At 61.1% G+C, this 13,314-nt stretch overlaps 3 protein-coding genes across 12 annotated transcripts in view; 1 reads left to right on the top strand and 2 right to left on the bottom strand.

Annotated features, from left to right (window-relative positions):
- LOC102090427 (LIM homeobox transcription factor 1-alpha-like) overlaps positions 1-3,789 on the bottom strand; it is a 29,128-nt gene extending 25,339 nt beyond the window's left edge. The window contains exons 1-2 of one of the 2 annotated variants that reach the window (XM_065043878.1): positions 3,573-3,789; positions 2,674-2,751 (exon numbers count right to left, since the gene is read on the bottom strand). In XM_065043878.1, the coding sequence (XP_064899950.1) occupies positions 2,674-2,731 (58 nt within the window). In that variant the 5' untranslated portion in view covers positions 2,732-2,751; positions 3,573-3,789. Of the gene's footprint in view, positions 1-2,673; positions 2,752-3,194; positions 3,514-3,572 lie in introns of those variants that run through there. The other variant, XM_065043877.1, reaches the window with a different exon arrangement.
- UBL5 (ubiquitin like 5) overlaps positions 1-13,314 on the top strand; it is a 99,589-nt gene that overhangs the window by 84,957 nt on the left and 1,318 nt on the right. The window contains exons 1-2 of one of the 3 annotated variants that reach the window (XM_065043903.1): positions 12,877-12,971; positions 13,193-13,254. In XM_065043903.1, coding sequence (XP_064899975.1) covers positions 13,199-13,254 — 56 coding nt within the window. In that variant the 5' untranslated portion in view covers positions 12,877-12,971; positions 13,193-13,198. Of the gene's footprint in view, positions 1-12,876; positions 13,107-13,191; positions 13,255-13,314 lie in introns of those variants that run through there. The other 2 variants (XM_065043905.1, XM_065043904.1) reach the window with 2 other exon arrangements.
- On the bottom strand, positions 5,186-12,885 carry LOC102088157 (hepatic lectin). Of its 7 annotated transcripts, XM_065043895.1 has the most exons (9): positions 12,619-12,868; positions 9,294-9,459; positions 8,431-8,542; positions 8,196-8,312; positions 7,409-7,516; positions 6,997-7,071; positions 6,632-6,783; positions 5,763-5,875; positions 5,186-5,544 (listed from the first exon to the last, which is right to left on the bottom strand). In XM_065043895.1, exons 4-9 carry the CDS (start codon positions 8,236-8,238, stop codon positions 5,409-5,411), a joined length of 627 nt encoding a protein of 208 aa, XP_064899967.1. In that variant the 5' UTR covers positions 8,239-8,312; positions 8,431-8,542; positions 9,294-9,459; positions 12,619-12,868; the 3' UTR covers positions 5,186-5,408. The 7 variants fall into 7 exon arrangements, with proteins under 7 accessions (XP_064899967.1, XP_064899970.1, XP_064899969.1 ...); XM_065043898.1 differs by having other exon boundaries at positions 8,196-9,459; positions 12,619-12,691; positions 12,779-12,885; XM_065043897.1 differs by lacking the exon at positions 9,294-9,459 and having other exon boundaries at positions 8,196-8,542; positions 12,619-12,691; positions 12,779-12,885.

Below are 13,314 nucleotides of genomic sequence, written 5' to 3'. Positions count from 1 at the left end.
CAGCAAGGGAGAGACGGCGTGAGAATCAGAGAAACATAGAATCACTGAATCATAGAATCATCAAATCATAGAATCGCCAAATCGTAGACTCATAGAACCCTAGAATAACCGAATCATCAACTCATTTTGGTTGGAAAACCTCAAGTCCAACCATCACCCAACCCTGTCACTAAAATGTCCCCAAGAAGCTCCTCTGTTCACCCTCCAGGGCTGGCGACCCCAGCACTGCCCTGGGCAGCCTGTTCCAACACCCAAAAACCCTTTTGTAAAGAAATTATTCCCAATTTCCAATCTAAACCAGTGCCAAGTAAGGGGGAAGGGGTTCCCTTTGCTGGGGGGATCACGTCCTGCAGTCTCTGCCTTTTGATGGGGGTGATATTTAGCGTCACATAACTCCTCGCACTCATCGCCTGTTGTTTTTACAACAGCCACTGGAGTGGAGGGAGAAGGGAGGCTCAGCATGGAGCTTTTTTGGGACAACCTCGAAAAGAAACATCCAAGTCAGGTCTGCGAAAGCAGCAGGTTCTGGGCTTCTCCGCAGGTGGGAAATTCAAGGTGACCCCATTTCCACAGCTCTGGCACCATAAATCACAGAGGATGTGGAGAACTCGCGTTTGGGAACCGGAGACACAGAAGACTTGTTGGAAACCTCAGCCCAGGCCAGAGGACAGAGCCGGCTCTGAGTTTTGTCCACTTTCACCCCAGATTCACTGCCAAAAGCCTCTTAAAAAGGCTCCAGAGCTTTGGGACTTTTATTTTTTCTCCTTAGTGTTATCAACTCATAAATCTATGGCTGCTCTTCAAAGGCTTTGTCACGATAACTTCAAGGTGAAGGAGTAAGTAATAAATCCGTTCTCTGCTGCGCTGGAGCTGGATCGCGGAGGCACCATCTCCAATGGCCACCACCGGGCTCCTTGGGTTTTATGAGCCCTTTTCTCCATCCTCTCCAGCTTCTCGATGCTCCTGGAAACTCATAGATCCTGGGGTAACACCCACCCGGGCCCCTTGAAGGGTTGTGGGGACAATGAAGCTTATGGCGCTTGAGCTGCGCCTTGGAGGAACAAGAGGTTGAGAGGGAGCGCTAAGCCCAGCTCTAATTTGGAGGTGGCAACATCAGCTGGAGGGGACCAGCCCCTGAGAGCCGTCCTGCCAACAGGGATCCAGCAAATCAGGAGGGGAAATGGGGATTTTTTCCCCAAAAAGAGGAAAAACGAGCAATAACGGTGCCTGGAGGGCAGCGTGGACGGCCAAGGCACCGAGCAGCCACGTCCAGAGGCCGTGGGCACGTGCAGAGGTTCCCTGGGGATATTTATTCCACATTGAGCCTCCACTTCTCATTTTCCTCCTTTCTGGAGTCAAATATTTCCACCCTTCTTGACTTTGACCCCAAGGGCTGCGTGTCACCGCGGGACCAGTGGCTCGGAGGCACCTGGGGCTCAAAATCCCCAACTCCTCTTAATTTAGGGGTTAAAAAAACCCAACAGGGAGTAATCTAATAGTAAATGAGTCCGGGAGCAAAATGTCGGGGAGATTTGTGAAGGTGGGATCAGTCTGAAAGGGAGAGAGACCAAAACTTGGGTCTGTCCCTCCGTGTCACCCAGGGAGAGGACAGGAGGACGCCGGGGATTCGGGTCCTGCCGTGGGGTGCAGAGCAGAGGTTACCCAGCGATAATCCACACCCAAGTCTTGTTGCGATGCTGCAACACAACAGAACAAGCGAGCAATCCCGAGCTCCGCAGGGATGCGAAAAACCCCGAGAAAACCATCGGCTTCCCCAAATCCCCCGCTGCCACAAAACTGAAAGTAAAGGAGATTGTGCCTCGCGCTGCCCTAAAGTCATCCAGCTCCTAAAAACGCAACAGTTTAGACCAGCGGATACGTTAACGAGGAGCGATCCGCAGCCGCCGCGTTGCGGGTCTCTGAGCAAGGGAAAAGGGACAACGCGGGGACACAACCTGGGGAGACGCAGCTGGGGTGCTTCATCCCGGTATTACCCAAATTAACCCCCTGCGTCCAGGCCCTCCCTCCCACGGCACCCGAACTCCCCGCCGGCTCTCGGGCAGGTATTTTGGCTGTAATTTAAATTTTGGGTTGGCAAAGTCGGGTACGGCCGGGTGACGGCCACGCAGTCACGGCCGGGCCCTGCACGGGATGGTCCCAAAAATCAGCGGAGGTTCCAAAGGGGTTTATCCACGAGGTGGGGACAGACAAGGGACAAACGCGGTGTCCCTGTCCCTTCCAGGCTCCCTTGCACCGTCTGCCCTTAAGGACAAACCTCAGCCCACGGAGCCGCGGCCGCTTTGGGCTCTCAGGACGGCATTTTGCAGCGTGGCAACATATCGCCGCGGCTTTTGGCACCGTCAAATCGGCAAACAGCAAAGCCGGGCTGAGCCGGGGGGTGCTCCCTGGTCACCCCCACAATTCGGGGGGGAAGGAATCTCCTTTCCGAGTGGGGAATAAACGCAGCGGGGAATGCGGGATCGTAGGGCTGGGGGAAAACGGGCAGCGCAGGCAGGGCCGGCTGGTCCCGCTGCAACTTGGGGACACGCCGAGACCCCCGGAGCGGCTGCGGAGGATGAGGATGGGGAAGGCAGCTGAGGATGCTGCCCGGGCTGGGGGCGCCGAGGGTCTCCCTGGTGTGTGACGCCCGTTCCCGGTCTCTCGGGCACTCACCGAAGCCCAGGACCGGCGTCGCCTGCTGCAGGCAGGACGGAGCCTCTTCCGTCTTCATACCGGCGGCCGGCGGGGGGGCTGCGGGCAGAGAGGAGCGGTGAGCCCGGGACCGGTCACCCCCCTGCTGGCTCGGGGCTCCCCGGTGCCTCCCGATCGTTTTGTGCGGCCCGGAGCTCCCGTTAAACGAACGTTAACGAAATCACGGAGGCGGCTCCGTCTACCCGCCCCGCTCCCCCCGTTCTCGTTGCGGTTCGGACCGACCTTCCCCCCCGTATCCCCGGAGCCCCCAGCGGGGGCTGCGCCGGGGGATGCGGCCGCGGTGATTCATCCCTCCCCCTCCCGTCCTGTCGGGACACGGCGGCCCGACGAGTCCCTGCGCTGCCGGTGCCGGTCCCGGTGCTGGTCCCGGTCTCTCCGCTCACAGACGGGGCGCACACCCGTGTTTCCCCCCACTCCCCGCTCTACGGGGCACCCCCGCGGCCCCGCATCCCCGCCCGCCCCGTCCACTCGCGGCCACTTACCGGGACAACGATCCCGGCGGCGGCACCGGCGGGGAGGGGAAGGGAGCGGAGCGGAGCGGGGAGCGACCGAGCGCGGGGCAGAGCGCGCAGCCCCCGCGCGTGTCCGCGCCCGCGCCCGTGAGCGCCGCCGCCCCCCGCCTCCCCCGGGAGCGCGCCTGAGCCGGGAGCGCGCCGGGGGCCCCATCAAGGCGGGGACCCCCCCCCCGGAACACCCTCTCCGGACCCTCCCGTTACCCCGAGGGCTGAGCCCGGGGCGCCCACGGGGCGATACCGACGGCGCTCCCCGCAGCGGCTGTCGCGACAGAGAGAGCGCTGCTCACGACAGGGGCTGTCGCAGGCACGGGGGAGGCTCCGCGGGGTTCTCGTTAATCCGCTCACCGCGGGGCGGTGTCACGACAGCCGTGTCGCCGACAGGGCAGCAGGAGCCGCGTCCTCCCGCCGTCGGGGCGACTGTCGCTGCTGTGGGATCTGGGGACGGGCCCACCGGGGCGGCACCGGGACCGGCCCCGTGCCGTGGTCACCGGGGGGTGGGGGCTCCGCAGAGTTGGGGTTCGCGTCCCCCACGCGGCTCTTCGGACGGATCCACCGGGGGAAACGGGGGAGAACCGGGGGGAACGGGGAAGAACCGGGGAGAACCGGGCACCGGGCAGGACCTCGGGGCTGCAGCCGGGGGGTGTCCCGGTGCTGCCCCCACCCGGGTCCCGGCTCCGAGCTGCCCGCGGGTGGGGGGGACACGACCGGGGGCACCCCCGGTACCGGGCGATTGAGGGCGGCGACAACGCGCTCCCGGCAGCACAGACACGGACCTTCGGTGTGCACGGACACGAGTGTGCACGGACACGAGTGTGCACGGACACTCACTGCATCACATACACACTTTGCAGTGTGCACAGACGCGTGTGCATGGACATTGTGCACGCCCGCTGCCTGCAGCGCACACACCTTCAGTGCGCACAGACGCCTTGTAGTGCACACACACGTGTGCACACCCACTCCCTGCATCGAACACACACCCTGCAGCGCACACACACCTTGCAGTGCATGCACGCGCGTGTGCACAGCCGTGTGCATCACAAGCACACCTTGCAGTGTGCACACACACCCTGCAGTGCACACACACGCTCATGTGCACACACGTGTGTGCACACATGTGCACACCCATGTGCATCACACACACACCCTGCAGTGCACACACACCTTGCAGTGCACACACACCTTGCAGTGCACACAGACCTTGCAGTGCATGCACACGCGTGTGCACAGCCGTGTGCATCACAAGCACACCTTGCAGTGTGCACACACACCTTGCAGTGCACACACATGCTCATGTGCACACACACGTGTGCACATGCTCTCCCTGCACTGCACACGCACCTTGCAGTGCACACACACACCTTGCAGTGCACACACGCACCTTGCAGTGCACACACACACCTTGCAGTGCACACACACGCTCATGTGCACACACGTGTGTGTGCACACGCTCTCCCTGCATTGCACACACACCCTGCAGTGCACACACCCCCGTTGCAGTGCACACACACCTTGCAGTGCACACCCCCGTGCACACACCTGGTGACACCGTGCACCATCCGGCTGCCATCAGCAGCTTTTCACAGGCGGCTGAGAGGTGTGAGCCTATTCCCGCCTAAAACCAGCGCTGAAACACCAGGTTTCCGGCCCAAAACGAGGGTTATTTTGCAGAAGGATGGAAAACAGGGGAGGGAGCCCAATCCCTGCGGGGTCCCGGAGCCCAATGTCACCGGTGACCGGTGACACGGAGCTGAACCAGCACCAAGCTCCACGTTCGAACCAACGAGCACCAGGCGATTTTGCCACGTGGAGTCCAAACCCCACCAGGTGATGCCACCATCCCCTCCTGGGATCCCAATCCCACATTGTGTCCCATGTGTCCCCAGCCCGCTCCCGGTGTCACCGCCGACCTGCACCACCCCCAGCTCCAACACCCGCCCAGAAACGGAGAAGCTTCGTTAACCAGAGCAATAATCGTCCTTTATTAGGCTGAGCTCCCCACAGAGAACCCGGATTCCTGGGTTTATTGCTTAGGACCATCCAAATCCACCTCTGCTCTTCCTCGGGACAGCGCGGTGGGGAGGAAGAGCGGGGACCGGGCAGGCGGATCGTATAAATTAAGAAGGAGAAGGAACATTTGCGGTGCGGAGCGTGGGACGGCGGCTCCGTACGGGGCTCCGCTCAGTTGGGCAGAGGCTTCTCGCACACGTAGTAGCACTCGTAGGTGCAGTAAACGTCGTTCCACTTCCCGGACACCCAGACGTGGGCACAATCCTCGTTGTTGCCGCTGTTGTTGGGCTCGCCCTCCTTCCAAAATCTGGGGTGAGAAGGGGCAAAGTGAGACGGGGCGGGAGGGGCCGAGCGGAGCCGCTTTCCCTGCGGCAGGGCCGAGCTAAACCTGGCTGATTTAAGACAGGTTTAGGTGCTAATTCTTGCTTCTGCCGCTGTGCTAGAAAGCTGGTTAAGTGGCAAAATGGGGTACGCCTGCTCTTTTGGGGTGACGGGCACGAAAATGCAGGGCAGGCCGGCACTCACGTGAACGTGGTTTTATAGTCGGTCCCGTCGATCCATTCCCATTCCCCTTCCGAGTTCTCGTCCGTCAGCCCGATCCAGAAGCGCTCGTTCCGTGTCCTGAACATGACAAAATTCTGCAGCGGGGAGAGGGATCAGGAGGGAAAAGCGCCAGGAAACGGCTCCTCGGGGCGGCCTCAGCACCCACGGAGGAGCCGGAGGGTGCGATTCTGCGCGGGGTTTTACGAGGTGGAGGAGCGGGATGGGTGCTGGTGCATCCCAAGCACCCCGAGCATCCCGTGCGTGTACCGGAGCAGCGGGACGCGTGGGTTCCGCCTGCTCTCTGCTGGCTGGTGCAAAGGATAACAGCACCCAGCGAGCAGGTGTGGGTAGCACAGAATGTAAAGGAATCCTAAGCTTACACCACGTGTTTTGGGCTGTGACTCGTTTCTGAACTTGTCCACTAACGCTCCACAAAAGGGAAACGGTTCCCCAGGCGCCAATCCAAGTCTGGAGGGCTCTTTGCCAGCCCTTCATGTCCCCAAATGTCCCTCTCAGAGGGCTCGGAAACACCCTCAGGTTCCAAGGGGCGACCTTGGGGGGTCCACACAGTTTGGGCCGCGCGGTTTGGCGAGCTTGGCTTTGCAAAGCTCCAGGGAGAGCTTAATTTTGCTCTGGTCCAGGTCGCCCCAAGGCTGGACCCTCGCAGGTGTTGCTGGTTGAGCAACCACCACTTTGACACCAGCACTGGGGCCAACCCCGACTTTCCTGCCTAGAATCGTGTGGGTGGTTTCTTTGGCTTTGTGGTTCGGTTATTTTATTGTTAGTTATTTTATTGTTATTTTATTGTTATTTCATTGTTATTTTATTGTTATTTCATTGCTGTGTTTTACCTGCTTGGCGTAGCTGTTGATGACGGCCAACTGCGAGTGCATCTCTTCGCAATGAGCCTTCGCCTTGTGCCAGCTCGTCCGGGCCAAGGAGAAGTAATAACATTTGCCATCAAAATATTCCCATTCCCTGGAGCCGGGGCCGCAGGGAAACACTGCGAGAAGGACAGGGGGACATCGCAGGGACACTGCAGGGACAACGGGCTTCCCAGTGCCAAACTGCGGCGGACACGACGGCGGACAGAATGGGATGGGTGCCCGACACCACCTCAACGCAACAACCCAAAGGATGAACGTTTTGGGGACGATTTAGGGCAAATTGAGAGGGGAAGGAAAGCCGGTGGGTTGTGACAGCAACCAGGACTTACACAGGGAATCCCGGCTGGAAAAGTTGTGTCTCCGTTCCGGCTGCACCTCGTTGAGTTTGGATGAAACGGCCGAAACTATGGAGAGAGAGGGAGAGACGTCGGTCGCACGGCGTTGCCACCCGCTGCGTTTTGTTCTGGGTTCTTTATTCTGCTGGGGATGCAAAGAAACCCCAGGAAACTTCAAACACTTGAAGCCTGGATTACCCAGGATTTTATATATTTTTATATATTGCTATATAATTATACATATAGACGGCAGCGCAGTCTCTAGGTGGGACAGCCAAGCTTCTCTTGGTCACCATCACGCAGAATTAGGACCTATTGATTCTCCTAGAGCGGGATCGTGCGCTTCAACCTCATGTATCTCACGGTCCCACCTGCCTAATTAATCAATTAAAAGATAGCCCGGTACCTCTGGAGAGCGACACGGCGAACAGGGTGATGATGAGCAGGAAAGAGAGGGCCAGGAGCAAGTAGACGGTGAGAAAGGATCTCAGCTTCTGCTGGAAGAAGTTTCTGTCTTCAAAAGCAAAGCAGAGAGACGTGAAAACCTTCCCCTGGGGTCGGCGGGATGTTTTCAGAGCTTCCATTTATAAACGGGTTAATTAATAACCCGGAATGGTTAACTAGTGGGTGCAGAAGATGGAATTTTGGTGGTAATCCCTATTCGGGACAAGCTGGGGGGCTGGAAGGACCCCAAAAGTTTACACCATGTGTTTTGGGCCGTGACACGTTTCCAAAGCCTTTGCAAAAGGGAAACGGTTCCCCAGGCGCCAGTCCGGGCCTGGAGGGCGCTTTGCCGTCCCTCGATGTCCCCAAATGTCCTTCTTGGAGGGGACGAACCTCAGAAACACCCTCAGGTTCCAAGGGGCAACCTTGGGGGGTCCACATGGGTGCTGGGCTGTGTGGTTCGGCGAGCTCGGCTTTGCAAAGCTCCAGGAAGAGCCTAATCGTGCCCTGGCCTAGGCCGAGCCCAGCACCGCCATGACGGGCTTGTGGGTGACACCCCAAACCCGCAGCATCATCTCCCACCCGAACCCCACAACAAGCTCATCAGGACGGGGTCCCACCCCCAACTAATCAACCACATTAGAGCTAATTAGCTCGAGGGACTAAAGCGAGGAGGAAGAGGAGCAGAGGCCTTCGTCTCCCTCAGAAAGGCCGCGCTCCTCGAGGCCGATAAAGCACCCATGTTTTACCTTTAAAAACACGCAGATCGTCGTTCAGATGCTCCTCGTCCATCCCGGTGGCGCCGACGTGACCGAGGGAGACGGTTCTTCCAGCGGGATCAACGTTGGAAAGACCATGGGACGTCTCTAGGGCCGTTCCATCCCAAGGTTATAATTTAACCAGCGTGTTTTCGGGTCGTGCCCCATCGGTTCGTCCCCTCAAAGCAGCAATTTGGCTCGCGGCCGCTTGCGATAATTGATCTACCTGGAGGTTCTTGACCGGCTGAGCGGGGTGTCCTTTGTCTTCATAATTCCATCCTTTGGGAGTTTAAAAGGGCAAATTCTCGAGGTTTTGAAGGTATTTCCTCCAAGTGCGGCTGCAAAATAGGAAATGGTTTGGAAACGAAGCTTTAGGCACGAGAAAATCAAGATTTGGGTCTGATGAGCACCCGGGCGAAGGTGCCGTCTAAACCTACACGTGATGGGGGTTTAGGAGCAGCCTTAGGAGCAGCTTTAGGATGACGGTGACCAAGAACAGGGAAATTTTGGGCCTTTCCTAAGTTTGCTTGTCGACTTTCACCCCTCTCAGCCCCAAGAGCCGTTTCACTGACTCCTCTAAGCCTTTTAGTCTGGATTTTGCCCCAAAATTGGGCTTTGGTGCCACCATGTTTGGGGCAGTTCAACTTTGGCAAAAGCTGCAATGGGGTTAAACAGGGTAGAAACCCCCCCAGGGTGGAAATGGGGAGCAAGAAGGGGCTGGAACAGCCCTGCAGAAGCCGCTATTGGGGCGGAAACACAACGGTGACCCAAGAAGAGCCTTTTCGGTCCCTTATTGCCGCAATTTGCGCCGTGCTCGTCAGGTATTTACAGCCCCAAGGCCACTTTGGGCCACGACAACTTGGAACGTCTGTTCCGTGTCTAAAAGTTGGGACCGTTGGATATAAAACGATATAATTTTATATAACATAAAATCATTGCCGTCGCGCTCGCCAACACCCGGAGAACATTTCGGTTCAAGCTGCGCTTTGATTGTCAGATACTTTTGGTTTTAATTTTCCCATTTGCTGTTTTAACTCCGTTCTCCCAGCCCTAAGAGAAAGCAATTAGAGTTTTAATAACGCTAATTACTCCGGCGCGATGAAGGCGTCGCGGTGCTCATTAAACCGGCAGCCTTGGGGTGCTTTCCAAAGCGGAGCCGGGGCGTTTAGCCGTTGTTTATTTGCCCCAACAGGACCAGGGCACAAAGACCGGTTGCTAACGAGATGCGCGGCAACGAGGATTTCGTCATCCAGGTCTGGATGGAACCAAACGACTTATTGCGTAAGTTTGGAGGGGGGGGGGAATAGTCGGATTGTGAGATTGAGCCCAAAAATAAGCTTGACTGGGGGGAGCCCTCCCCATTTAAGCCCCTGCCCATAGTGGGGTGATCTCCCCGCACCCCCTGACGGTAATGGGGTGACCCCCCCACACCCCCTGCCTGTAATGGGGTGAACTCCCCTGCCCCATCTCAGTCCCTGCTTGCAACTGGGGGGACCACTCCCCATATGAGACCCTGCCTATATTGGGGTGACCCCCCCACCCCATCTCAGCGCCTGCCTGCAACTGGGGGGACCCCTCCCCATCTGAGCCCCCTGCCCATTGTGGGGTGACCCCCTGATCTGAGCCCCCTGCCCATTGTGGGGTGACCCCCTGATCTGAGCCCCCTGCCCATTGTGAGTGACCCCCCCACACCCCCTGCCTGTAATGGGGTGACCCCCCCCCCCCCCATCTCAGCCCCTGCTTGCAACTGGGGGGACCCCTCCCCATATGAGACCCTGCCCATAGTGGGGTGACCCCCCCCACACCCCCTGCCTGTAATGGGGTGACCCCCCCCATCTCAGCTCCTGCTTGCAACTGGGGGGACCCCTCCCCATATGAGCCCCTGCCCATAGTGGGGTGACCCCCTGATCTGAGCCCCCTGCCCATTGTGGGTGACCCCCCCACACCCCCTGCCTGTAATGGGGTGACCCCCCCCACCCATCTCAGCCCCTGCTCACAACTGGGGGGACCCCTCCCCATATGAGACCCTGCCCATAGTGGGGTGACCCCCCCCACACCCCCTGCCTGTAATGGGGTGACCCCCCCCATCTCAGCCCCTGCTTGCAACTGGGGGGACCCCTCCCCATATGAGCCCCCTGCCCATTGTGGGTGACCCCCCACACCCCCTGCCTGTAATGGGGTGACCCCCCCCATCTCAGCCCCTGCTTGCAACTGGGGGGACCCCTCCCCATATGAGCCCCCTGCCCATTGTGGGTGACCCCCCACACCCCCTGCCTGTAATGGGGTGACCCCCCCCATCTCAGCCCCTGCTTGCAACTGGGGGGTCCCCCCCCATCTGAGCCCCCTGCCCATTGTGGGTGACCCCCCCACACCCCCTGCCTGTAATGGGGTGATCCCCCCACCCCATCTCAGCCCCTGCTTGCAACTGGGGGGACCCCTCCCCATATGAGACCCTGCCTATATTGGGGTGACCCCCCCACACCCCCTGCCTGTAATGGGGTGACCCCCCCCCATCTCAGCCCCTGCTCACAACTGGGGGGACCCCTCCCCATTTAAGCCCCTGCCCATAGTGGGGTGACCCCCATCTGAGCCCCCTGCCCATTGTGGGTGACCCCCCCCACACCCCCTGCCTGTAATGGGGTGACCCCCCCCCCCCCATCTCAGCTCCTACTTGCAACTGGGGGGACCCCTCCCCATATGAGCCCCTGCCCATAGTGGGGTGACCCCCATCTGAGCCCCCTGCCCATTGTGGGTGACCCCCCCACACCCCCTGCCTGTAATGGGGTGACCCCCCCCCCCATCTCAGCTCCTACTTGCAACTGGGGGGACCCCTCCCCATATGAGCCCCTGCCCATAGTGGGGTGACCCCCCCATCTGAGCCCCCTGCCCATTGTGGGTGACCCCCCCCACCCCCTGCCTGTAATGGGGTGACCTCCCCCCATCTCAGCCCCTGCTTGCAACTGTGGGGTCCCCTCCCATATGAGCCCCTGCCCATAGTGGGGTGATCCCCCACACACCCCCTGCCTGTAATGGGGTGATCCCCCCACCCCATCTCAGCCCCTGCTCACAACTGGGGGTACCCCTCCCCATATGAGACCCTGCCCATAGTGGCGTGACCCCATCTGAGCCCCCTGCCCATTGTGGGGTGACCCCCCCCACACCCCCTGCCTGTAATGGGGTGACCCCCCCCATCTCAGCTCCTGCTTGCAACTGGGGGGACCCCTCCCCATTTAAGCCCCTGCCCATAGTGGGGTGACCCCCTGATCTGAGCCCCCTGCCCATTGTGGGTGACCCCCCCACACCCCCTGCCTGTAATGGGGTGACCCCCCCCATCTCAGCTCCTGCTTGCAACTGGGGGGGCCCCTCCCCATATGAGACCCTGCCCATAGTGGGGTGACCCCCCCCACACACCAACTGCCTGCAATGGGGTGACCCCCTCGCCCCATCTCAGCCCCTGCTTGCAACTGGGGGGACCCCTCCCCATATGAGCCCCTGCCCATAGTGGGGTGACCCCCCCACACACCCCCTGCCTGTAATGGGGTGATCCCCCCACCCCATCTCAGCCCCTGCTCACAACTGGGGGGACCCCTCCCCATTTAAGCCCCTGCCCATTGTGGGTGACCCCCCCCACACCACCTGCCTGTAATGGGGTGACCCCCCCCTCCATCTCAGCTCCTACTTGCAACTGGGGGGACCCCTCCCCATATGAGCCCCTGCCCATAGTGGGGTGACCCCCCCCATCTGAGCCCCCTGCCCATTGTGGGTGACCCCCCACAAACCCTGCCTGTAATGGGGTGACCCCCCCCATCTCAGGCCCTGCTCACAACTGGGGGGTCCCCTCCCATATGAGGCCCTGCCCACATTGGGGTGACCCCCCCCCACACCCCCTGCCCACATTGGGGTGACCCCCCCCACACACCCCCTGCCCGCCCTGGGGTGACCCCCCCCCACACCCCCTGCCCACATTAGGGTGACCCCCCCCCACACCCCCTGCCCACATTAGGGTGACCCCCCCACACACATCCTCTGCCCGACCTGGGGTGACCCCCCCACACACCCCCTGCCCGCACTGAGGTGACACCCCCACACACCCCCTGCCCACATTGGGGTGACACCCCCCCACACCCCCTGCCCACATTGGGGTGACCCCCCCCACACACCCCCTGCCCGCCCTGGGGTGACCCCCCCCCACACCCCCTGCCCACATTAGGGTGACCCCCCCACACACCCCCTGCCCACATTGGGGTGACCCCCCCACACACATCCTCTGCCCGACCTGGGGTGACCCCCCCACACACCCCCTGCCCGCACTGAGGTGACACCCCCACACACCCCCTGCCCACACTGGGGTGACCCCCCCCACACACCCCCTGCCCGCCCTGGGGTGACCCCGGTGCGGGGATGCCGCCCGCACCTCGTCCGCTCTCACATCCACATCTCTCCACAGCGCTCGGTCCCGCACCAGATCGCGCCACAGCCGGCAGACGCTGCGGGGAGGCGGAGGAAGCGCTCAGCGGCGCAGCCGAGGCGGGGGGCGGCCGCTCCCGGGGCCGCTGGCAGCGGGGGGGTCCCACCTGGCCGCCCGCAGCCGGTCCCGCACCGGCAGCGGCTCCAGGATGCGGATCCACACCGGCACCGGCGGCACCGGCAGCTCTGCGTCCGCCATGCTGCCCGCTTCACCCGCGTTGCTGACGCCACTTCCGCCCACACTCCTCCTAACGTCCGGTTCCGGCGTCGCAGTCGCTGTGGGGAGTGACGCAGAGCTGGGTGGGTACCGGGGGGCACCGGGCGGGCTCCGGTGGGGCCGGGACCCCCCTCTTCACCTCCCGGGCCCCCTTCGTTAACGATACATCCCCTCTCGGTGCCTCTTGGCCCCTCCCCGGTGCCTCCTTCCCCCTCCCGGTACCTCCTTCCCCCTCCCGGTACCTCCTTCCCCCTCCCCGGTGCCTCGTTCCGTGTTCCCCCCGGTAACCGCTTTCATCCCTCAGGCAACGATGATCGAAGTCGTGTGCAACGACCGTCTGGGCAAGAAAGTACGGGTGAAATGCAAGTATCCCCGGGAAACGGGCCGGGGGGGGGTCTCCCGGGGTTGGGGGTGGGGGGGGTGGGG

This window comes from Columba livia, chromosome 30 (genome assembly GCF_036013475.1).
Source record: "Columba livia isolate bColLiv1 breed racing homer chromosome 30, bColLiv1.pat.W.v2, whole genome shotgun sequence".
Lineage (NCBI taxonomy): Eukaryota > Metazoa > Chordata > Aves > Columbiformes > Columbidae > Columba > Columba livia.
Note: the sequence above shows the minus strand (reverse complement) of the source record. Positions and strands in the feature narration are given on the sequence as shown.